Source organism: Centrocercus urophasianus, unplaced genomic scaffold (assembly GCF_019232065.1).
Source record: "Centrocercus urophasianus isolate 14NV4802_14NV808 unplaced genomic scaffold, USGS_Curo_1.0 seq_26, whole genome shotgun sequence".
Lineage (NCBI taxonomy): Eukaryota > Metazoa > Chordata > Aves > Galliformes > Phasianidae > Centrocercus > Centrocercus urophasianus.
The window spans coordinates 9,141,099-9,166,255 of NW_024884822.1; the positions used below are offsets into that span (position 1 = coordinate 9,141,099).

The window sequence follows — 25,157 nt, forward strand, 5'->3', positions numbered from 1 at the left end:
AAAAGAATGCATTCCAAGACAGAGCTACTTTCGACATCTGGGAACCTCCTAACAGCTGGCTATCTAATGAATATGCATCTGCTTAAGAGGCTGTAGTCCATTAATAAACCAATAGATATAAAACAGAAACAATCTTTGTCAGCTTCAAATGAGATTGGATGCAATGTGCTGTGAAGTGTCACTGTCACGCTGAATCGAGCTGGGGAGGTTAACAGTGGCTGTTTGGTATGGGTGGCTCTGTGGCACTGCGTCCTGCTGCGAGGGGGGAGGGCTGGAACCTCAGTGCTTTGTGGCTGCTTTCTGCTGCCTTCTGCATCCTTCTTTCTCCTGGTACCAGTTGAGCGTGAGGCAATGTTGCCTGTGATATGCAAGTCCAGCTAGTGTTTGGTTTCACAAGGAGGATGTAGGTGTTGTTTTTTCCTACCCAAATGATTCGCTATGCGAGGAAATCCATGCATGTGAAGAAACGACTGAGGAGAAGGCACAGGGATGTGATAGAAATGCACTTATTTGTGAACCGGGGCTTTGTAAGGGGAATGAAAACAGCCTGAGAGCTGTGTTGTACAACAGGATTGTGGTAGGTGAAATAGTCACTCCTAAAAACCATGACAGTGACCCTATTTGACTGCATAAACGTCTGAGCTCTTAAGGGTTTTATCTGTGCTTGTTCCAAAATATGTAGCATCGTGTGTTATCCCAACCTGTAGCAGCATTTCTTATTTTTGTACAAGTTGTTTCCTGTGACATTTCCTCCTTTAAAATGTGGATTTAGCATTATTTTAAGCATCCAAATCCTTCATGCATCAGTGTATAATCCAGCCCAGACTGGTCAGATACCTTCTCTTGCCAATGGATGATTATGCAGAACAGCAGCCACCTGAAGCATCAGTAATTATTTTTTATGGGAAAACGTTAAGGAGGTAGAATTGTTCTTAGAAAAGTTACAATTTCATTTTAAGTCAGAGTGGTGGTAAAACTTAAAGCCGACTGTTAAATAACCTGTTTGCAGATGCCCTGGGATGGAGGCGTGTACATCTTTTGTTTTGGGAACTGCGATAGTTTCCTTGTTTCCTTGCTTAGAAAAATGTGAAGGTGCAATTCCACTGCCTGTAGAAGTGGAAAAGCCAAGAAGTTTGGGCTGGTTTTGCCCAGGTTGTGTTGCAGGCACACAGGATAAAAGTAATTATTCTTCAAGCATCCATGTCCCATCTTCCACCTCCCTATCCTGCTGCATGTGCGCAGGGAGTTTGGCAGCTGATGGATGCTCCTTTGGAGGTCACTGAGAACTCGTGCTAGATTGATAGCATCTCTAGGCAGGCTAGTCTAGTCCAGGGTTTGGTTCTGTTGTTTCTTCTTATTTCCTATAGATGAAAGACTTCTCCTTCCCTAACACCTTGTCAAAATGTACTCCTTGCCCTGCTCTAGCAAAGATGCGAATCCAACCAGCAAAGCTCTGGTTCTCCTGAGGATTGGGCTCCACGTCCATTTGGAGCACAGCAGGTGGGTCACTGATCAGCAGCACACCTTCCCCCCTCCCAGGAGCTCTGCCTTTCACCCCAGAATTAGCAGCAATAAGATGTAATGGTTTTATCTTTCTGAGATGGACAAAAGAGCAAACCGTGATGGAGGGCTGTCCTTTTAAATACTTTTACTTTTCAAGGTCATTTGGAAGCTTTTATCAATCAGAAAGCTAAATTCATACAAAAAAAGCACCGTAATGAACCAAGCATATCTTGAACCTTATCCCTTCAGCTGAATACAAATTATCTAGGAAGGTACGTTCCCTGAGTTCAGCATCCCTGTGAACATTTTGAAAGTAAGTACAGAAGCTGCTGTTGTGGGTTGCCATCTATCAATTTCTTGTCTTTTCTTCCTTCTCTTCTGTAATTGATTTATTAATTGTAGCATCTTAATGATCTATTTAAAATAAATAAACCATTTACACCATTTCAAAGGTATTTTGTGATATTCAGCTGATATTAAAATAGCACTAGCCTTATGTGCTTTTTCAGCAAGTGACCTAATTAGTTAATAAAGTAATTGAATATTAAAAAGGATGTTGCAACTGATTAAAATTTAAGAGCCTTCAGAACATTATTAAAGCTATAAATCATACATCACTGTTTTAATTTGCATAGCTACAGAATTACTAATGGTCCCACATGCATAAGCTACTTGGCAATTAGTCTTTTAACAAACTGTTGGTAATACTGAAATTACCAAAATCTTTCCCCATTTCTGACTTGCAAACAAACCCAGGATGAGGGAATGCTAAGGGTTAAGTTCCTAAAGGACAGGAAATCGGGTTCCTTCACAGGTCTCTCCACAGCAGCCTCTGTTCACCCGTTGTCTCTCACCCTTCTGGGCGGAAGACCGCATCCCCCCAAGTCCCACCGAGGTGTGAAGAGGTGAGGAAGGAGCGTCTGTCTCTGAGCCTACACCACCCTGGGTGATTTTTTTTTCCAGCCCAGTTCAATGTGTGTGAATTTCTTGACCCGGTGATGGAAGTTCTGTATTCCTGGCTCAATACATGGAAATGTCACAGTGATGTCACCCTTTTTCATCACCTGGATTCCAAGAACTGATGGGAGCAAGCAAAGAACTCTGGCTCATGGATACTGTCTTTGGGCAGCAGGAAGAGCCAAACCACTGGCTTGCCACCTTCCAGTCTCTGTGCTGGGGCTTGCAGCCTCAGGGAAACCTCAAGCACCTGCAAACAACACAGGGTTCGGAGAAACATCACTGATGGGGAGCTGTGTGCCTGGCCCACTGAGTGTGGGGCAGGAGGTAAGGAGGAGGATGAGGGGGAAGCAGGCAGTGCCATCTGGACTAAAAGATGCTCGGTGAATCCGTCTCTGATTTCCCACCTTTTCCTTTGATACAGGCTGTGCCATCCTACCTGGGAGCTGAGGCTTTGTCTCGCCCCCTCACAGCAAGATAAGGACAGTGCTCTGTGGCTCCTGCTCTGCTCCCCTGTTCCTTCCCATGCACACTCCCTGCAGGCACACTGCTGGTGCGAGCTGATATCATCACGTAAGGCACAGCTCCTTTTCCTCGGGTGAAAAGCAGACCTCACAGAACAGCGTTTCCCTGGAAAACAATGTCATTTCCACCAAGTCAGCAGAAGCCTTGATGTAGTTTTAGCTACTGAAGTGCACTGACTGCTCCATTCCTTCTAAGAGAATTCCTTCTGGGTGCTGCAGAACTTTTCAGGAGCTCCTTTGAAGCTGTTACTTGAGGTCAGGGTCTGCAGCCTCTTGCAGTATCTCCCTGTCAGCCCCCAGCACTCCCTGAAAGCCCTTACACTGGATATCGTGACAAATAGCAGCTCTTTGTTCATTAGTTTACACTGCAAAATAGACACGAGGCCAAGGATGGCTCTCAGCAAGTGCTGCACGCTAACACTGATGTTTGCTGTGTCTCAAGAGGTTGGAGACAGTACAACCTGCTTTTTCAAGGGTCTGTGTTTTTAATTAAAACAGCAAGCTGAGGAGTGGGCAGCTTCAAAGCATCCTGGTTGGAGGAGGAATGACAAGAATGCATGTGTTCCTAAAATAAACTAATAACTACCTGCTATCTTACAGGTATAAAGCTGTCATTGCCTGATGGAGGTGGTTTAGCAAACGTGCAGATATTACTGCATCATAAACACCAAGCTGGGGGGCAAAGGGGTGCTGGAGAAGACTGAGGTTTGTGCCCATTTGCACTATTTGGCTGAATTTAGAGCTGTTTAAGTCCTAGTTTGCCACCCTGGTTCCACCCAGTTCACTTCAGTGCTGTGACCTGGTAGCACCCCCCCACCCCTCCCCCCCCAACCACAGCTTCTAAACCAGCAGCACAGGCATTACAGCAGCTAATAGCAGAGGCATGAAGTGTATCCCTCCAGCATTGTTTGAGCTCATTTACCCCAGGTTTGAGCTGGAGTGAAGACAAACAAGGTGTGTGGTGCAGGGAGGTCTTGCTGAGAGTCCCCATCTTCCCTCTCCTTCCCACTGTTCTCATTTTGGAGCCTCTAAGCAACTAAAATTCTTTCAGTTCTTTCAGTTGTTTCTTCGACCTTTTTGAGAACGTGGTGATACTGCCCAACATTCACCCATACTTCCCAAAGAACCACCACAGCGCCCTTCTTCCAGCAGAGAAGTGTAAAATCCCTCACTTCCTCTTTTCTGGCTCACTCTGGTTCACTCAGATAACAGCCACAGCTCTCTACTCTGCTCTTTCTGCCCCTTGCTGTGCAATGTCCTGTTTGCCATCCTTCCTGCTGCTACATCAGTCCAATAGCATCAGATTTTCCACTCAAACCCCCACATCCTTTTCCTGATCGCTGTGCTGCGCGCTTGTTCCACTGACCACACTGATGTGACAAACCCCTTGTGCTTGAGCTGGTCCCCAGCAGGGCAGAGCAGAAGAGGGGCTGGTTCCCTTCAAGCCTCTGCTGCAGCTGTGTGTGACCACACCACGACAGCGCCCACGGGCTCAAAGAATACTATTTCAGTATTTTCCACACCACGTCACTTCCACGTGAACTGCACAGATGTGGTGGGCTCTCCTTATCCAGAGATATTCAAAACCCAGGAGGATGCTTAACTGAGTACCATATTGCAGGATCCTGCTCTTAGTGGGGGGGCTGGACTGGGGGAGCCTCAGAGATCCCTTCCAACCACTGTATTCTGCAATATAGGATTCCAGCCTGTAAATCAGCACAGCATCGTTTGAGTTGGAAAGGACATTAAAGGAGATGTGTTCCAACTCCTCTGCAATGAACACGGCCACCCACAGCTCCATCAGTGCTCAGAGTTTCTCCAGCCTGACCGTGGCTGTCTGCAGGTATGGGGCACCACCGCCTCCCTGGGCAACCTGTGCCACTGCCTCACCACCCTCCTTGTAAATCCAACCTAAATCTCAGCTCGCAGTGGGATCTCCTCCCCCCCATCCTCCCAACCCCTCGGGATCTCGGCGGCCGCGGGATTCCCCTTCCCTTGCTGCCACCTCGCGGCTGCAGCGGGCGGGGAGCGGCGGGGTGAGCGCATGAGATGCGGTCCCAACCTCCAACAGCTTCAGTACCGCCAGAGAAGCCCCACCTGTTCACAGGTTTCAAAGACAAACTGACATCAGAACTGTGGTGAGATGAATGTGCTACATAGAATACCTGGACAGCAGCTAAGCTCAGAACTGGAATTTCTAACTGTGCCTTATTGCTCCAGCCATTGTTTCCCTTAACCTGAGCAATGGTCTCATTGGATATGAGACAATTGTCTGCACAAGTACTCTCAGATGCACGTCACCTGCAAGCAAGTACACCCACAACCCACATGTCTGAGTCAGCATGCGAGACTGAAGTTTCCAACCATGCTTTAGCAGGCCTTTTTACACTGGCAAAGCTACAGTTTAGGTTTTAATAGCTAAGAGCAGTAGAACAATGCAAAAAGCTCCAGTTTTCCTTGGCAGTGCCAAACTTGTTTCATGGAAAGCTCAGGAATACAACTGCTGCACTTAAACCAACTGATGTGACTCCGGTTAGGGAGGTATTAGAGCACGTGCTTCACAACCTGCAGGAACATCAAACAACTCACATCCTTTGCACTTGTCAATTAAACAGAGCTGTAATCTAAAAGAGCAAGCAAGAATCCACTGCCACTCTGACTGCAGTGACATCAGAGAGATACCAGACACATGGCAGAAAGGGCATGCTCCTGGTGCAGAACTACACTTTAAAATGCAAATGAAAGTCAATGGGTGCAGACCTCTGAATTTGCTGCTGTCTGATCCTTCTCATTACATGCATCCTCCTACTGCTGCTTGTAGCTTTAAACTGCAGATTTTGTATTCTTTAAGCAGTTGGCAAGTTGATTCCTTTACAAAACACCTGAATTCCACAACAGATTTCTTATCACCTCTAGCAACCTGCACCCATATATTTAGCACCTGTGATCCAAACACACCAGCACCGTTTACTGTGGGACCAATCAGCTTCCTGGCAGTCAGAAGCTGTCTCTACTCACACTGCATGGCAGCTCAGGAACTCTCCAGTTCCTGGAAAACCCTCTCCTGGTGGCACAGTGGAAGATACATCCTATGTAGCAGCCCTTGGACTGATCAGGATGGTACTTACATTCTTCAGTGTGAAGTTCGCTTCCTTTCTGCATCTCTAAAAGACAGGTATGGTGATGTTAATTTGTGGCCAAATATGCTTTTGAACACAAAGACAACTGCTTCCCTCAGATCATACACTGGATAGAAGCACTAGCAGTTGGCACTTGTGGCCCCTACATCCATGTGCCTGTCCTAAGCACTGTCATAAGCATACTAGAGAGAGCACAAAAAGCAAGCTTTGAAGCCAACTGTTAAATGGATATTGTTTATTGCAGTGTAGTCTTAGCACTTTTAAATATAAACATTTATATCTGAAAGCAGAATATTGCAAATTTGGTATTATTCAATATGTTCATAGCAGCATCAGCTTCCTAAGAAACAAAATAGGAAGACAGAGAAGGAATTACATACAAGTTACACCCTTGTTTATCAGTTTGACCCAAACATGGTACTGCAGTGTGAAACAGATATTGAAGTCACCTTGAAAACACAGGTAGTTCCAGGACTGAAGTGCGTCATTACACCTGATGTCTGGCACACCTCCCGTGTACCAAGACACAAGACTAACAGTCGAGTGCCTGAAGAGGGCAGATGATCTGTGTATCTGCATTACCTGACATATTATAGTTTTAATAACAATACTTAGCACTTGTGTAGCGCTCACTGCTCCCCCAGATACTGGTGAGACAGGCAAGGACTGCTCTCAGACGGGTTATAGCTGTGGAGCATATAGGAAAGTGACATGCCAAGGCCATTCAGTGAGTGAGTGGCAGTAGTGAGGTTGGAATTTGTCAGCACCTGACTTCCAACCCCGTATGGGTCTGGTAGGTCGTGCTGCCCCTTTGTGTTTCACTGGGGAAGCTTTGTAACTGACTAATTGGTTGCAAGTCCCAGTCCATGCAGCTATATTGGATGCATGCACCATTTGGAAAGAGGTCAATACAACTGCTCCTCTCATAATGCCCATTTTAGTGTTAAAGAAATGGAGCACTGCTCTCATTTTCTCATCTCAGGATGATCTGTCAGGCAGAAGGTACAATGACACAGCTGCACTTTGCTCTGAAGCAGTGCAAATCAGAAGCAATCACTAAAGGAGCAGGAGCAGCTTTCATTTCTTGCCTGAGAGAGAGCACTGATCTTTTGAGAGGAAAAAAAAGATGGATATGTTTTTACACAAACTGATCAAACTACTTTTCATTCTAAACGAATACAAGACTGACTGAAAGTCTCAGGTGTACTAATTTTCTTCAGCTAAGTCATCCAAGTGTACACTGTGAAGGTAGCAGCTAATAAAACAGTTATCCAGGAACATCAGAAACCATTTTCCTTCCCTGACAGGCCTCCACTTCTCCCAGCTAAGAGCAGGAGCACTTACAGTGACATCTGAAAGGACGTGTAAACATCATGAGACAAGCCAGCTCTGATATTCCCCTGAATACTGAAGCAGTCCTTCCTCCCGCACCCCCAGAAAGCTAACGAGGAAAACCAAGCCTCCTGCCAGCCCTGCCTCAAAAGAGGAAATCTCCTTAGTTGTTTGTTCTCCCACTGGGTTTTCTCTGCACATTTTTAGAGGCAGGATCAGTTATAAGGGATGGAGCCTGGCAGAGACCCTTGGGGCACGGTTCAACAAATGGAGGCTGCACTACAGAATCACCTCTGCACACTCACTGCTTTGTCTGCAAAACACAAGGTAACACAGGACAGCACACCTCTAGGAGAACCGCTGTACAGAGTCTTGTGGGAGACAGTAACACCAAGAAAGCTGCACCCTGCCAGCGTTGTGGACACCTGATTGCTACAAACTGGAACTGCTCTTCTAGAAACTTTCACTGTGAAGTTAAGATTGTTTATATTCAAGTTGGCAAGCAGACTCGTGTCCCTTTGAGCTCTGTTTGTGATTGTGCCTAAGTCACTTTGGATTTTGGACTGTTTATGCCCATCTCCCATCAAGCATGGAAATGCTGGGAGAACCAGCTTGGAAATAACTACCTCACTCTACGAAGATCATCTTCCTGCACTAGAAGAGAAGGATTATTTATCTTCTCTTGTTCCTACAGTGGCTTCATACATTTCCATTTATGCATCTTCATAGTATACTTCAGAAAAGAGATTTCTGGTTTGTAATGCCTTAATCACAATAATATAACCTTTAATCACTGTATCAGTCAGTATCATGTAATTCCATAAATCCTGTAATCTCTTAATTTTTAAATATCATTTCCAGTAAGCACTAACCAGGCAGTCTTATAATTGCTATAGTACAAGCTTCCAATTTTTAAGCCAATGCCAAGAGGTGAAAGCATGAACTGAAATAGTTCTGGGCTGCAGAAGATACACAATCTAGCATTTCTTCTTTACACTCTGTGATGCAGGCAGAAAACAGCTTTCTATCAACTCACAGTATTTTGCAGTTATGCTTTGAGGCAGCCACAAACACATAACAGCTTCCCAGGAAAGCGTGTGCCTGGTTGAAGCAATCACTGCACCACTGCTGCTGCTTTGCCTCTGAGGGCTGCGCCTTGCAATTGTATCCAGCCACACAGCCTTCAGTTTAAACTGCTGCTTATAGTTCTGCTCTGTCTAATCAAAGACTGAAAGTTTACCTGCAATTATACATCTTCAGATACTTAAGTTTGCTGACCCATCTGTTTTCCCATTTTCTTTCAAGATCAGATGAAATCATTCTTTGTACCGATTTCATTTCAGTCAGCGCCACTGGGCAACAGAAAGGGCACTGTGGGCAGCATGTTGGACACAGCACTAAATTCAACAAAAATCAGACATCTTTTATATCTGCTGCCTTTTTTTTTTTCTTGAGAACTTCTTCATCCACTGCAATTGATGGGCAACTCCAGCTGCATCCTGCTGAGACCTGCTTCCAAACAGTGCCCAGGGCAAAGCTGCATCAGAAACAAACAATCCAGCAGCTGAAGGAGAAAAGCAATCAAAAACCACCATGTGCTGCCTATTTCAGTAACATCATGCCAGCACCTGACTCTAGATCAGAAAAACTTTCAGGCAATGAGCAAGCCAGACTAGTCAGGTGAGGGACTAAAAGCTGTGCTTTCTCGAAGTTCCTTTCTAAAGCTGCCCTTATCCATTCTGTTTCCACCCTGTACTTCCCAAGTGTTTGATAAAAATGAAGCACCTGAGTAAAAGGTTCCCAAGAAAGAACAATACTCACAACTACAGGCTGACACTGCGGTGCTCAGCCTGGTTCTCACTGTTTTCCTCACTTCCCAACAGCACATAAAGGATTTGTCCTGTGGTGCCATGAAAATCTCACTCAGACTGTGCGAAAAGGACTTCAGAATTATATCACCACTCAAAAAAAACCAACAAAACAGCCCTTCTTAAAGCTCTCATGTGACTTCATTCCCTACTGAACTATGCTGGCAATAGAAAGGCACATGGTGGCACTGAGAAGTACCTGTGATGCCCAGTTTAATTCTAAGACTATTGCATTAAGCCACATGTTCTGTATCATATACCTGCAGCTGGCACTGCGACGTTGCACAAGTTTCACATCTGTTATTTCAGGAATTATCCTAAAATCATCTCCAGTGATCACAGCACTTCTTCAAAGGCAGGTCAATAAACACTGCTCCTTGCAATCATTTGGTACCTCACAATAAATAGGCTTTCAGAATCAGTGCTTACCAACAGGCTGAAAAACATCCCAGAAACACCAGGCAGAATGCAACCAGGAGGTGACCCCCCCCCAGGGATCTTTACGTTTGTCTCAAAACCTGTTGACCTTTACTTTGTGTCTCAGGGCTGCCTGCTGCTCCTGCTCTCATTCTCTATCGCAGTAACTTCAGATATCTATGCTCACACCTTTGTGACACTACAGCAAAAGAGGAATGCAGGAGGTGCCAGCTGCTGAACGAAGAACCCAGATCTGTGCTGTGTCTGGAAAAGGTAAAAACACAGAAAGAAACAACCAGAAACAGCAACCAAAATAACAAAGTGGTTTTGGTTTGTTCAATTTACATGAATACTTCAGTGAGGTAGAAAACTTCACTTCGGAATCGCATTCAATTTTATTTAAAGAGGAACTTTATCTGAAGTATTAAACATGCAAGTGACAACACGTACAGCATCACTTGCTAAGTCATAATCAAATACTGTGTTTGAGTGAGACAAAGTTCATCAAACAGCACTTAGATCATGGGCCTTAAAATGATACGCTGTCAGAAAAAGTAGGGAACAGGAAGACTAGGAGAAAGGCAGAGCCTGCATTTAAGAAGCAGCTTGGAAATAATGAGGAGTGGGTAAGAATTAGGAAATAAAGGAAGAACACCACACAAACCATTACAGCTAAAGTGTAAGAGAAACTTGATTGATCAAGTTCAGAGATAAGAAAGCAATGAGAAAAGAGGAAGAACAGTTTAATGATGAGGTAGAGGAAAAAGAAATAAAACGGCATTGATCTTAACCAAGTTTGTGGACTGAGATGATGACTGTGGAAGAACAGGTCAGCAATATAAAAATCAAGGCACCAATGCAAGTGTGAGCACCAGCATTTCTCATAGAATCTACAAACAGAAACACACAGATGTGAAGCAACAAACACCTGTAAGATTCCAGAAAAAAACCTTTTATGAAAGGAAACACTGAGACTTGTTGTAGTAAGTGAAGTAAGTAAAGTGAAGTGAAGTAAGTAAAGTGTCAGTGGCATGGAAAGAGGGCACTGAAGTTGAAAGAACACTCAAGGCAGCTGTATCTTATTTAATGTGTAAGAAAGGATATAGAGAAGGATTTAAAGAAAGAAACAGGCAGACAAAGAGAAATACAGATATGAGGTTAGAAAAATAAACCACAAAAATTGAATGGAAGATCTGACACACAGGCCTGAGAGTGGAGATACAACACCCCGTGGTCAAGTATGAGAGAAAAGGGAGGGTCAAACCAGCAGCCTCTGGCACACGTGAATGGAAGAGGCAGATACAGTCAGCCCACAAAGCTGAAACAGAAACAAACCAGTCGGAAATTGGAGGAGAAAAAAGAAACACCACTGAAAACAAAATAAAGAAAAATAGTAATTTGCAATGGAAGTTGCTGAGAACTCAGGAGCAGAAAGAAGTTCCTTGTTTCTAGCTTCATATGCTTGAAGTAATTTGTGAGAATTCTGTTCAGCTGGCAAGTGCAAGGAAAGGCAACCAGGAAAGGTTTAGAAAGAGCCACCAAGGGTAAAGAGATGAACAATGTTCTGAAAGCAAAGTCAGAAAGGAGCATCCTGAGGAGAAAAACTCCTGAAAGAAGGAAATTGTACGAGGGAACAGTGGCCCACATCAACACAAACAACAGCACAAGGAGAGGCAAGAACCTCCAAGGGACAAATCTGCTCAGTGCTGAGCTCATAGTAGGGAGGAATTACAGCACTGAAGTTATGTGTAATAAAAAATAGTAAATATTCTTTTTTTCTTAACTCCGTGAAATCGGTTTTTGCCTCCACAGTACTTCTCAATCTGAGGTACTTTTGTCCCAGTCTGAAGTCAGATTTGCTTCTCAGTGGCTGTGCTGATCAGTCATCCAACCCCACCTCAATCTGAAATGCTGACATAAAAGTTTCAGGCTCCCCCAGAGGTTCAAAGCTGCTCTGTGTGCCCAGGAGCTCCTGCTAAATGAGTTCTGTAATTCACCCAAGCACCTCCTAATGACAAGCAAGCAATATGCTGCATTTGTTGCAATAGAAACATGTCATTCAAGAGGACACTTGCTCAGTCTGAGGACTTATGACCTCAGTATGCAACACAAGACCTGCTATAAAGCACTAGAAAGCTGTTTCACCTGTTGTCCTGGCAATTTCACATCCTCACACCAGAGCTGCTGTGAAGCATAAGGTAGTTGCTATGAAAATGGGAACAGCAGCAGGAAATCTAGCGTCCTCTGCCATCCAAGAGAACAGACAATTTAACAGCATTACTTACCCTCAAACTTTTGTACATAGCTCTCCGAAAGTAGTTTATATATGCAGAAGCCTGGCCTGATCTGTCATAGCTTAAGAACACTAAAATAAAATGACCAATGAGCTGAGTTTGACTTTTATACAGATAGAAAAGAATTGTGACAATTTGTGCTCCACGAGAACAGCTGGAGACAGAGCACCTCTAGTTTCAACAGAGGGAACTTAAAGTCACTTACAGCACGATGTGCTCAGCATGAACACTTGCATCTGAGAAGGAAAACTGCATCTTTGCAGATACTGCTATTGCAACAAGAACCAAATGGGTGAAAGAGAAAAGCACAGTTTTCCATACGCATCCACAGCATTCAGAGATATTCCCCAAATGTGGAGGTCCCTACATCAGCTCCATTAGCTGCTTGCTGGTGACACATGGTGAAAGCATGGCACTGCAAATAAGAGCACAAGCTTTGACATTGAAAAAAGATTAAATCCTGGCAATCATTAACAGAAAAAGAACAGTCTTCAACTGAGACAAGAGGTTTTCTATCGCACATAGCATTGCAGAGCTAACGATGGAGCCATCAGTAGCATGTCATCCTCCCTTTTCACACATTATTTAATCTGTCAGAATTACATCTGGAAGAGAAAACATCCGTGTAACAATGGCAGATAAACAGTTGGTTTTGGAACATGTGAAATCAGGGATTCCTCAGAACATGCAAAATATCACTTGTGATTTGTTTTGGGTGGAGATCTCACCTTCAGCTCCAAAAACATAAGTCACAGTTCGCTCCTATATCTGACTGCACAAACATTCTCAGCCAACCTTCCTGACATAGCTGTTTACTTTTTAAGAAGCAGAGGGCTCTGTGCTCATCTCCCTCATCTCACAAAGCAAAACCGTGCTGCTGACCTCACCCTGAGACTCCCAGCAGAGACTGAAGGAGGCTGCTTTGGCAGTAAGCTCAGGATACTCCAGTTAGAACTACTTCCCCTACCTGGTTACGGCAGTGGGAAACCTGTCACAGTACCACATTCACAAGAATGCTAAATAGGAATGAGAGCTACCACAGCAATTCATGCTATCAAATAAATACAGTGACGAAGGCTCATCCAAGTCAATGAGCTAAATGGACAAGCAAGACGTTCTCTCCTCGAATAAAAATCTGGTTTATGTGACGTGTGAACACCTGTTGATAATCCACTTTGGGCCTCCTTTTCCTCCGTGCCTGGCTTCTTGTGTGGGTACCACCAGCAGCAGCACCCCCTGTGTGAGCAGTCCCGCTGCCCACATCAGCTTCACCTCTGACAGCCAGATGCAAACTATCTCCTGGCACCTTCTTTTCTCCACCTCTGCCCAAGCGTTTCTGCTTCTCAAGCTCATCTTCTTCTCTCCCTCGTCCCGATCCAACTTTCCATCCCGGCGTCTGAGAGTCATTTGTCAGGGCTAGCTCCCCTGATACAGTCTTTGAGTCAGCTCCCTTCTTCACAGAGGCATCCTGCAGCTTGAGTCTGTCAAACAGCTGTAAAGGAACATTTCTGTACGTGACCATTCAGAAAACAAGGAAAGCCTCTTGTTCTGCACTTCTGTATGGTATTTGAGTACACGGTCCCAAACCAGTTCTCATAATACTCAATGAACGAAGAATCTTTACCAGAAATAAATACCACGCTTTGTTGCCAAAGTCAAGCTGTGACATAAGGTAAATAGATCTCCTGTAGGTACATAAGCATATTTACACAATAATTAAGGAATGTGGGAGCAATACTGATGTGCAGTAGCATTTAACCATGGTCAGGTACAACAGAAAGCTGCTAAGTCACTCTGTTAGCTCACTTTCCCCAAATCTCTTGCAATGCTGTTAACTAGAGAGATTTCCATCCTTGTGTCCCCAGTTGGGACACATACCCTCAAGATAAGGAGCCTCAAACAGCAAGGAATGCGTGCTGAAACATTCTTTGTGCTCCCGAAAACAAACTGAAGAAGGCCACTTCTGGGAGGTGAGCAGACCAAGAACAACAGGAAAATAATTAAAGCTACAGCAGCAGATCCAAAGCACTGCATGAGCTCATTAATCCAAGAATACATGATACAGAATCTGGAAAAGGGACTGCTTTTACTCTGGCAGCACCAAGCTTTTATGAAATACTGACAAATGAAAAGGATTCTTGTCTATTAGAGGTGGTCTATTCCTAGCAACAGGACGGGTAGTGAGAGCTGGCTAAAATTAACAATGACAACTTGATTATCTTAAACTATTTTTTTTTTTAAAGAAGGGTGGGATCTATAAGAAAAGAGACTTAAATGGCAGGAATTTAAAAGCAAATTCTGTGCAATGGAACCATTTAAAATTTTTGTGATGCTCCTATGATGTTCAGAAGGCCCCAAGCTATGCCACTGAATAGACACAGCCCTGTCACACTTTTTTTCCTTCATTGTTCAGAAGTTCACGTATCATTTTTTCAGTTTTCAACTTCACAAACATGTGTTTGCAGCTGGATCCTAGAGTTTTGCTTTGCAGCAGCATGAAGAATTTTGGGCTTTGCAGTAGCTAGGCTAGAAGTCCAGGAGACAAGACAGACACACTGCTGGCTGGAAAAACTGTCATTCCACAAATATTAGTACCAGTTAGGCAATCACTTGATGGAACAAATGAGGACTGCATCAATCATGGGTGCAGAAAGAACTTTTGTACCAAACTAGCTAGGGCATAAAATGCCAGATTTATGTTGGATTTACACTGGCTATCAGAGGGCAGAAAATGTGGTAGTGTAAAGCAGATAGTACAGAACAAACCAGTCAAGAACCAGGGACTGAGCTTATTGAAGATCAGCATATTGTACCAAGCAGTGACAGCAATTACAATCTGACACTGGAAATTCTACAACAGAACATCAGTAACTCTGAACTACAGCCAAACTACTTTCAGAAAACTTAACTGTTCAGTTCAAGTCATTTTAGAGTCACCTGTAATAAAAGGAGGTAAAACATTTCAACTGTAAGTTGTAAGTTTTCCAGTCAACACTCCTCTTCCACTACACTGAACAGTGAGATACTCAGGACATTAGAATGGCAGAGGGTTACCTACCCGGGTCAGTGAGAGCTGAGGTTCTGCATAGAAAGCTTTGCCCAGAACTGGCTTCCTGTATGTCTCATCCACATCTGTCAGGGCCTAGAAGAACATCAAAGAGATGGAAAGTACAAAATTTAAAAAAAAAAACACAGAGACTCCAGGCCAGCTTTGTCTCATAGCATTATGAAATGGTATTCTAACTGAGAGAAAATCCACCCTAGGAACAAGATGTGCTTTGGAGATGGAGATGTGCTTTGTGTCATCTGAGTTCTACCGAGGTATAAAAGTAACAGCAAAGCCCATCACTCATCCCGTATTACTTACAAAATCTTTCTGAGCCGTGCTTGCAAAATCCTTCTGTTTTTTTTTCTACCTATTTCCAAGTCTTTCACAGCCCTAGGCTCACAAATAGTTCTTTCACAGCCACTGTCTCTAAGATGTACATGTGGTAGAACGGTGGAAAGCTTCTTCACCAAAAAGCAACTTATCAGTGAAAAACACCAGAGAAATCTTCAGAAGCTCTTGATATTCCTCATTCTCCACCTTCCTGGGTTCTTACATAAAACCTTTGAGGCACTTGGGTACTCTTCAACATCTCTCCATCCCTACCTGAGACCTATCGAGCAGCTGGGGGTCAGCCAGACACCAACCCAACACCAAGCACCACTGAGGCTGAAACCCAGCATGCACTGCCAAGGCATACAAGATTTAGGGACCACAATACCACATCTATAAACACAATCTGCTTACAACTGCTGCAAATTTCAAGTTTTCAGCGTTGCAGCTATAAATGAAGGGCTTGGAATGGTAATTACCATATTCCAGAACTTGTCAAATGCAACCAAGAAGCCTGTGCAGACTCCACGGAGCCCCTTGAAAGTGCGGATGTGAACATTGATTTTTACACCATCTCGGACACAGCGGTGGAGCTCCCCCAGTGGGCTGCCTTCATGCACTAAAACACAAAGAGAACATGGTTGGTCTTCAACAAAATGCATTCATAATAAATGTACAGAGAAATTATTTGCTTTACAGTGGAAGCGCAGCAGGTCTTGGTACAAAACAATTCCTCTAGAATGAGAAGTATTTAAGTCCTCCTGCAGCTTTTCATATGAACAAATATATCTTAACCAGAGATGATCCTTCTCCTTGCATTTTAGGGACTGCAAACTCAAGGCTTGATTGCACATCAGGAAAGGTATACACTGCAAACCTCAAATGTTACCGTATGGCAGCTGATGAGCAGAGGCTGGCTGCATGGAACAGCTCCCCATGGATTAACCTGAATCACTTCTTTTTTTTTTATTTTGAGATCCAGTGCCTTCTTTCCATATCCACTGCCAGGACAGCTGGAGAAAACTGCCTTCACACCAATACAAGCTGCCTCCTCTACTCCTAGCTTTGATTTGAGGGCAAGCAGAGACATTCTCCAACCTGACAACAAACCATGCTCTGAAGCACAGGTGACACAGTCACTACACCAGAGTGATGTTTTTAACCACACAGCACATTTTCAAACCAACCCTGAGAACTCACAGGATCCTTTCAGTTCTTTCAGAGTGCTGGTTCAGATCCCTGTTTCTTTTTCAGAAGAACCTTAAAAATATTCAGGTATTGTGTCTTAACAAGTGCTGTCTCATCTGATAAGCATGAATATAAAATATACATTCTTAATGCAGAGGTGAGCTGCTTGCTGGGCCACTCTACAGTTAATTTTTACACTGTTTTTCTTTTTTCCTTCTGTTTCAGTCACAGTATTCCAACCTCAGCCATCATATAAAGCCACCGAAACAATATTTAAAGCCGATCCTTCTGGGAATCCTAAACACAACGAGATTTGGGTTCATAAAGCACCTGCAGCAAGGCATTCGTTATGCTTTGGCACCCGCACAAGAAAAAACTTCTGCTTCAGGCATTCACAACCGAACGTTTTGAGCTTTGCATAAAGAATGGCGTGGAGGTCACAGCGCTGAGACGCTCTGACCGCGATAATCCCGCAGTATTTATAATAAAACACCAAAAACCGCTCGGACTCCCACACACAGCCCCAAGCCCCCGGCCCCGCAAGCCTTACGCGGCATCCTGGTCAGGACGTTACGCGGCGCCCTCCTGCGCCTTGCCGTGCCGCCGCCCGCCGCGTCCTGCTCGGGGCCCGCGTTCACCATCAGGCTGCGGAGGCGCTGGATGCGCTCGGGGTCCGAGGCCGGAGGACCGCGGCGGGCGGAGCGCCCGGCGGAAGGGCCGCGGCTGGCGGAGGGACCCCGGCGGCCGCGCTGGCGGAGCAGGCCGCGCTGGAAGCTCTCGTACTCGGCGAGGTTGTTGAAGCAGGGCGCGGAGGGGAAGGGGAGCGGGGTATCGGCGGAGTACAGCGCCAGCAGAGGGTCGAAGCGGCTGGAGCTCACGTCCAGGCGGCTGGGGCTGGGTGAGCGCTCGGCCCCGGGCCGCCGGCGGGGGTGCCGCTGCTCCGCGCCGCCCGCAGCCCCCTCGTCCTCCTCCATGCCGGGCTGCGGGCGGCAGTGCCGCCCGCCGATAGGGGGCGCAGCCGCGCCGTCCGCAGAGCCCCGCGGGGCGCGGGAGCCGAGCGGGGAGGGGCGGCGCATGGAGCCGCCCACGGGCGGGCGTCGCGCAACCGGGCTGTGCGGGGCCGACGGCAGCCAGCGACGCTGCGGCAATCGTTGACCCCGCCGTGCAGCCGCAGCGTCGGGCGGTGCTGCTCGGAGCCCGTGCACCAGGCGAGCGGCACAACCTTCATTTCAGTCCATTAAATCCTATGCAGCTCAGAAACAAAAAGGAAAGGCGGTGCTGTGGTTCCGTAGCTGTGTGTTTTTACTGTAACAGACTCCATTGCCTTTTAATTAATATTTTGTAACTGGCTCACGGAAGTGCAATGCTTCCTGCTACAGCAGTAGAGCTGACACAGTTACCACCGCCACAAAGGTCCACTTCTTCAGTGCAGTCAGGTCCTGTACGAAACTGCACGAGACCACGTACTTGAAGTCCATTAAGCACACAAGGTGCTCCTCCCAGCATTTAAATTAACAAAAGTGGAAGGCTGTGGCTGTGAAGCCGATTCATAGCTTGGTTCCAGTGTCTCCCACCCATACGATGTTTACTTACTGCGTGTTGTAAGGATGAGTTAAATGGAATAAACCTGATACCTCTGCTCAGACACACACAGTGTGCATGCGTAAGGAGACAAAGCACAGCATGTGTCAGACTATGAGATTAAAAACCTACATAATACTGTATTGATACTGGCACAACGCTGGCAGCACAGAGGCAAACCCAGCTGGGCACAGCCTTGAGAGTGTCTATGTCTGCATATCACATCCCCTGTCATGCAGCAGCCCCTGGAAAAACTGAACAATACCTACATGAGACGTGACCATGGCTGCAATATCTTCTCATCTCTACTCAGCCTGCCAAACCCAAATATTGCCAAGTCTGGAGCGGTTGCTCTACAACCAGTGTCTGAAATGAGGTTCCAGGCAGGAACATGGCGTGTAAGACTGAAGAAAATTACTCTTCTGATTTTAAAAATACACATGAAAAAACCCCAAGCCACCACTGAAACCACTCTGATACTGCAGCAAAATGATTCATACAGAATTGTCTCTCACACTCCCTCATATCCTCTTCCCAGAAATTGTATGTGCCATTCTACCAGCTAAGAATATATATATTATTCTTATTGTTCAGCATTAATTTCTCAGAACTAGGGTACATCATGGAGCTTCCTGTCCCAGTATTGTAACTGCACAGACTAACCATTCATTCGCAGAAAAAGAAAGTGCAAGTAGTATTTCAAAACACAGCAAAATGCCTGTTTATGGGCTTGTTTTTCATTTACTAAGATCTGCACATTGCCTTAAATGTAGAAGTTCTTGTAAGAAGAAAAGCAGGAAAGCAGATAAACCAACTCAGCTCAGCACTCAGTGCTATTTGATCCTCTTTCCATTTCTGTGGGTGGTCCCAACTGTGGGTTCTCCCTTAACAGCTTGCTAACCAGATTATGGTTCTAGCACCATGTTTCTGAAACCAGTCTGGTTAAAAGCAGTAATATCATTCTTATAGAAATACAGGTATAATGACATAACAAGCATTTGTACTGAAATAGGTTATTTTCCTCAAATTCCATTTCTCCTGGGGCAAGTCCCTTTACGTCAGCAGGAATGTTTCTGCTCTGAGACGCTGCGTGATTTGTTTCAATAGATTAATTAATAGTTAAACAGTGATGAACTTCAGCAACAACTCACTCCCCCCTTCCCAGTGTACACAGCAGTCATGACTGCTGCATCTGTATCTACCCAGGAAAACCAGAGAACAGCAACACAAGTTCTTGTCAGCATAATCTTTACAAGAACATTCACACTTTGCTGCATTTGCCCCTGCATTTCAGGTAGTGGAAAGATGACTTCCCAGGCTACAGAAGATGAGAGCACGATGTCTATTTATGCCCTAACAGAATTAAAGTCTGCACAGTTTCAGTACTCTCAGATTATTTGAAACCTTCACTAATTATTACTAATGAGAAAGTCCAAATAATAAATACAGAAGGAAGAAATAACTGGTTTTTATTAGTTTAAAAAGTATAAAAATCCTGTACATTTGACAAAAGCATTTGAAATCAGTCATAGGAAACTGCTGGGGTACTTCATTGCTACTCTGTAAGGATCCGTCATTAGGAAGTTGAAGAGTTTTTTCACTAATGTTGCAGGGGCCTTGAAATTTAATACTAGATGTCACTTGAAGCATTCTGATCTGTCTCTGAACTGAAAGTAAAAAAACAATTTTTCCCTCTGCCCTTTACTACTCAATATGCAAGTTTTTTTGTCAGCTGTCAGTTCAGTAAAACATCCCATGATTTATGTACTACAGAAATACATAACATTTCTATACACTTTTTCTGCATGTATGCACAAGCAGCAGTCAATCAAGACGAGTTCTTAACATTTTAAATAGAGCACAGCTTAAGGCTTCCCCCGTGGATCTATCTTTATATCAGACAACAAAACAGCGTCTCATTTCCAGGCAACTTTACAGTGCTAAAAGCAGTGTAAATGTTGGAGACATTTCACAGGTTAAAATCTGCCAGTGACAACCCATACTTTCCCAGTTGCCAACAACTCAAGCAGAGCAGAACGAGCTACCAGTTCCATCATCAGAGATATCAGCTATCCTCAGCCAGAATCTCAGGATATTCCTCCCAGAACTGTTCTCCAATAATGTCACAGTGCAGGGGAACAACTTTAGTCCTGGTCCGGGTCACTTCCACTTCCTTTTCCTCTGATTCCTTTGGCAGTTTAATTTTCTTAGTCATTACCTCGTTCACCTGGAAATACAGCTGGCACGTTAGCAGACATATAAGACTTCAGAGGGGATTCACGAATGGACAAAGAATAAGAGCTATAGTAAAAGTAGCCATCAAGCCTATAGCATACTATAGGATTTGAACACAGAAACTTTGAGTCTGTTCTGTTTGACAGCTGACACACGAATAGTTGAAACTGCGCATCACCATCACGTAGCTTGAGGAAGTTACCTCAAACTCCACGCAACTGACTGCAAGTATCCTTGAATAAAGCACAGCATTTAACTCAGAACCACTTGAAGTAAACGGGAAACCTCAGAAATGTCCAAAATCAGTAAGAAAAGATAAAGTATAAGGATCAAGTGAAATATATTTGCAGATGAGAGCTTCTACTTGTTCTAATTATTTCAAATGAAGTCATAGAAGTCACTGGCTAAAATGGAACAAACAACAAAACACAAAAGAAAACAAGCAAAAAACAAGCAGATTAATTCTTTAAATTTATACAGACACACACATATGTAGGAGTCAAAAGGCTGAACAAATTAAAGAGAACTCTTAGCATGGACTGATTGGGTTCTGATCACACGAAACATCCATATAACTAAGTATAGCTTTCTGTGGTAGAAAGATTGAAGGCCATCAACATTTACAGTTTCCTGGGACTGACTTCATACAGAACTGGTATTTCTTGCACTAATTCTGCATCCGTTATGCAGAATGATGAAAATTTCATTGAATGAAAATTATCCTTACAAGGAATTCATTAAGAGCTGCAATCTGTAGTATGTTCCTTTACATAAGAAAAGGGTACTAAATATACTGCCAGCTGAGTTACTGAGTGTGTTACTGAATGCCTCTGACTCCTTTGCAGTGGAAACTGACAAGTTACTAAAATGTGCTTTTTTTCAAGAAGCAGAAATTCCTAAATTCTCAAAGCTGCTATGCTTGTAGATGTGGTTACTTAAAAACATCTTCAAAACACTTAGCCACCTTTCACCACATCACATGGCAAGTTTGGTTAGTTTAATATCTCTAAAAACAAACATCCACAGAGCATTACTCCCATTTGGTGATCACTCAGACTAGCTTTCTGGCCACAGTGTAGCTATTTAAAACAAGAACATGAAGCAGGTGGTAATAAAGTTTTTACCTTCTGCCATATCAAGACAGTTCCTTTTCTATACATCAAAGGTTCATTGTTGTAGTTGATGTTGAATTCAGAAAATAAAATTTCATTCTTATCTCCAGCCAAAGTTCCCTACAAGAAAATGAAAGCAAGTACTCTTATAGAAAAAGACAGAAACAAACCAACAAGGTTACAAGCCAACTGAATCTGCAGAGCAGAAGATGGGTAAGTACAGGAATAATGGCACTTAACGAGGTTTTTCATCTTTGAATTACAAGGTGTTTTTCCCCAACACAGGAGTTATGTTCACCTGCTAAAGGGGGATATAAAAAACAGAGGGTTTTTTCAAGTCCATCTTACGTTTTCAAGATAAATAGAAAGTCAACAGAAACCAAGAGAAAAACTGAAATGATCACCTGAAATCTGCACAATGAGACAATAATAGAAGAGGGATTGGGAGCCCGTACTAATTGAATCCTCTCATTTCATTTCTTGCTTACAGACACCAATGTTTACATGATGTTTTCACAATTTCTGAACTCACTAAATAAGAAATTAAAATACTGGTAAAATTCCAGTTAAAATGTATTATTTGCTGATCAATATTATCATCTTTACAATTCAAGAAGTTGTTGAATCTGCACCCACGAATTATTATAGTAGGAACAGAAAAGTCAGCCAGGGCTGCTGAGCAGGCAAGGAACAACTTGGCAGACCAGATGATTTTCTTTGTACCCAGAACATAATCTTGAGAGATTCTTACCTGGAGTCTGTCCTGTGCTTGCACTGGTGTCAAACCACTCCGCTGCACAAGCATCCAAAACACTGTGTTATAAAGGTTATTGATATGGCCTACAGAAGGAAAAAAAAGAAGATTTTTGTTTTTTAAATTTAATTCCTAGAGTCACAACAAAAAACTTCAGAGAATAAATAATATCATTTGGTAGAAAAGATACAGTCTTTGTGATCCATTTTTAAATGCACTGCATACTGTGATAATTAGAAGACAGATCTGAAAAGGAAGAGCAGGGGGAGAAGGGAGTTTTTTGTATGACCTTAGTTACCTCAGTTTGAACAGCAAGAGCTACATGTTAATGGAGACCTAGAAGTGAAACCACTCTTTCAGCGTGGTATATGCAGCCCTTTTAACCTCTACTGCTTTCCTGCATTTCAGAAGATTTTCATTTAAGATTACTTTGGTTAAAGAAACCCAAGAATATGAAACAATAACAACCAAATTCTATTAATATTTCCTGTGCTGAATTCACACCCAGCATGCAGCAAATTCAGTCATCATCTAAATATTCAGAATTCTAGCTGACACGCATCCAGACAAATCCCACTACAATACAAACACTTCCTATTTAAAAAAATACCACCCCACCTGCTGTTCTTTAACTGACAAGCTCTGTATACAAACACAGTGGCAATAAAGATGTTTCTAGTCAGAGAGGATGAGAACTCAACTGTTCCTTTTTCTAGAAATGCTTACAATCAGCTTGTCTCCAGCTGAGGTAGTCCTTTAAGTTTTGGTTGCTGGGATACAGCACAATTCGTCCATCAAATCCCGGTGGGTACAGAAGTTGCTGGTCCTTAAAGTAATCCTTCCAATAGAAAACGTAACTTGAGGCAAACTGGGAGACCACGTGAGTCATGAACTTACTTGTAAACACAAAACAAAGGGAAAGGAAAGGCATACATCAATATGACAATAGGCACCTATAACCACGATGTATCAATAGCAGGAATTCTGGTGGACATTATGACATTATTTCTTATATAACAGTCCAACAGTTCAATGGCATAATCTTTTATAAATCAAGTACATCAGTTTGGAAAGCAAAACATCTTGCTAAAGGAAGCCCTGTTTTACCAAAACTACCTAAAGCTCCACATCACTAAACGCTACAGAAACACTGCTGGCAGAATTCTCACTAAGAACCAGAACTAGCTGTAGTGTGTATCTCCAAATACAGCCCAGCCTGTATCCTCTGTGTACAGAAAAGGCAAACCTAGAGATGAGGGCCAAGGCACAGGCTTAGACACAAGCTCACTTTCATACCAAAGCAGGTGTTACCTTGCTCTTCTTTTAAACCATTTACTCTTCCTTTTGAAAACAAAACTGTATTCATCGCTCTGTCCATAAGCAATAGCAATATCCTCCAACTCCTGCATCACTGTCTGGGCACACTTGGTCATCAGATGAAGAGCACGGTCATCATTTGGCTTTTTGAACTCATGTTGCTCAGCAAACCTTCAAGGAAAAAATGGTAGAATAAAAATCCTGTATAAGGTCGCTTGGAAACGTGAACTGATTCATTTTCATTGTATTTAGTTTTTACAAATATTGATTTACAATATTCAGCCAATACTAACAGAATTCCTTACAGGTGTGAAGAACAGTAACAAAAAATCGGTTTTACATAAGAGCTGATCCAAAAGCAGTGCCTCCTATGTTGGTCCATGATGTCAGAGGCAGATGTTGGTGGAATGGCAGCAGTGGCTGAACCATGCCACCAGTACTGTGTTACATTTTGTTGCCATGTGACAGATGGCAGCAGAGGGGCAGTCTGACATGGAAGGGCACATGAAGCAAAGGTACAGAACAATATTCCTCCAGGTGGAAGAAAAGGCACCCACCGACATTCGTCACCTACTGAATGTTCATGGAGGCCAAACTACTGAGTTTTAGCACCGTGACAGTGGCTCAGCTCTGCTGGTGCCAATTCATACAAGTGTGGCATGCAGGCTCTTATTCATTGCTGGCAAAAATGCATAGTTCATGGTGGTGACTGCATTGAAAAATAGTGTTTTGTAGCTGAGAATTTTCTCTATTAAACAGTGCTGTTGTGCTCTTTTTAGTTGTTGTAGTCAAAGAAATAAGTCAGAAGCATTGTTTACAAAGTAACCTGCATACATTGCAGAAAACCTTTTTCTCATCAGGTCTCACCCTAACTCATCATTCTTATTTCACTTGGATTCAGATAATGATAAATACCATTTCCTATAATGCCATTTTCTCCTAGGGCATCTCAGTCCCATCAAGACAACACTACCAATAAATACATCAAAACTTGGTAACTTTACTGAAATCAGACTCGAGCAAATCAGAGATCAAAGCCCCAGCAACAAGATTTATCCTGAAGAAAGGTGAATGCTGACCCCAAGCACAAACACTGTCCCTCTACACAGGCTGCAATCCCTCCCTCCCCACAAGTACACCGTGTCCCTGTCACAGCCACACTTGTTAAGCAGGACGTGACTCTTACAGCCAGACACCCTCCCCCATACCAGGTCCAGGCCGTGGCCGCGTTGCTATAGCAACCACCCGGCAACAAGCTGCCCGCCCATTGGCTGCCCGCCCGGCCTTCACCTGTGGAAATTGCGGCCGTCCAGCCGGACCACTATCCAGCAGTTGGGCAGACAAGTGTCGTCCGTCTCAAAGTCCCGCACGTACTCGAACTTGCTTTTCGCCATGGAGAAGCGACCGCGCACACAGCCCGCCCCGCGACCCGCCGAGATGGCCGCCACTGCCGCCCGCAGGCAGCCCAGCATGGCCAGAGCGGAGGCGGAAGTGCAGCGCGGCACCCACAGAGACGGCACAGCAGTGAGCCCTTCTAGGCGCCTAGGAGGACTTCT

At 44.0% G+C, this 25,157-nt stretch overlaps 2 protein-coding genes across 4 annotated transcripts; both read right to left on the reverse strand.

The window, feature by feature from the left end:
• Positions 1 to 6,344: 6,344 nt before the first annotated feature.
• LSM11 (LSM11, U7 small nuclear RNA associated) lies at positions 6,345 to 17,576 on the reverse strand. Its single transcript, XM_042826256.1, has 4 exons — positions 17,153 to 17,576; positions 15,894 to 16,033; positions 15,094 to 15,177; positions 6,345 to 13,527 (listed from the first exon to the last, which is right to left on the reverse strand). The coding sequence occupies exons 1-4, from the start codon at positions 17,574 to 17,576 to the stop codon at positions 13,123 to 13,125; spliced, it is 1,053 nt and encodes a 350-aa protein (XP_042682190.1). The 3' UTR covers positions 6,345 to 13,122.
• Positions 17,577 to 19,635: 2,059 nt separating this feature from the next.
• Positions 19,636 to 25,070, reverse strand: THG1L (tRNA-histidine guanylyltransferase 1 like). Of its 3 annotated transcripts, XM_042826267.1 has the most exons (6): positions 24,892 to 25,070; positions 23,596 to 23,772; positions 23,011 to 23,180; positions 22,282 to 22,370; positions 21,543 to 21,650; positions 19,636 to 20,410 (listed from the first exon to the last, which is right to left on the reverse strand). In XM_042826267.1, exons 1-6 carry the CDS (start codon positions 24,993 to 24,995, stop codon positions 20,249 to 20,251), a joined length of 810 nt encoding a protein of 269 aa, XP_042682201.1. In that variant the 5' UTR covers positions 24,996 to 25,070; the 3' UTR covers positions 19,636 to 20,248. The 3 variants fall into 3 exon arrangements, with proteins under 3 accessions (XP_042682201.1, XP_042682202.1, XP_042682203.1); XM_042826268.1 differs by lacking the exon at positions 24,892 to 25,070 and having other exon boundaries at positions 23,011 to 23,176; positions 23,596 to 23,682; XM_042826269.1 differs by lacking the exon at positions 24,892 to 25,070 and having other exon boundaries at positions 23,011 to 23,090; positions 23,601 to 23,662.
• Positions 25,071 to 25,157: the final 87 nt, after the last annotated feature.

Bases quoted from the DNA above. Each gene is read 5' to 3' on its own strand.
- LSM11 (XM_042826256.1), bottom strand. From the start codon at position 17,576: ATGGAGGAGGACGAGGGGGCTGCGGGCGGCGCGGAGCAGCGGCACCCC. The intron at 15,178-15,893 runs GTAATTACCATT...ATGTTCTTCTAG, and splicing joins TTGACAAGTTCTGGAATATG to GCCCTGACAGATGTGGATGA. The intron at 13,528-15,093 runs GTAGGTAACCCT...GTTCCTTTACAG, and splicing joins CTCAGCTCTCACTGACCCGG to CTGTTTGACAGACTCAAGCT.
- THG1L (XM_042826267.1), bottom strand. From the start codon at position 24,995: ATGGCGAAAAGCAAGTTCGAGTACGTGCGGGACTTTGAGACGGACGAC. The intron at 23,181-23,595 runs GTAACACCTGCT...TGTGTTTACAAG, and splicing joins TGGTTTAAAAGAAGAGCAAG to TAAGTTCATGACTCACGTGG. The intron at 22,371-23,010 runs GTAAGCATTTCT...TTCCTTCTGTAG, and splicing joins CAGCTGGAGACAAGCTGATT to GCCATATCAATAACCTTTAT.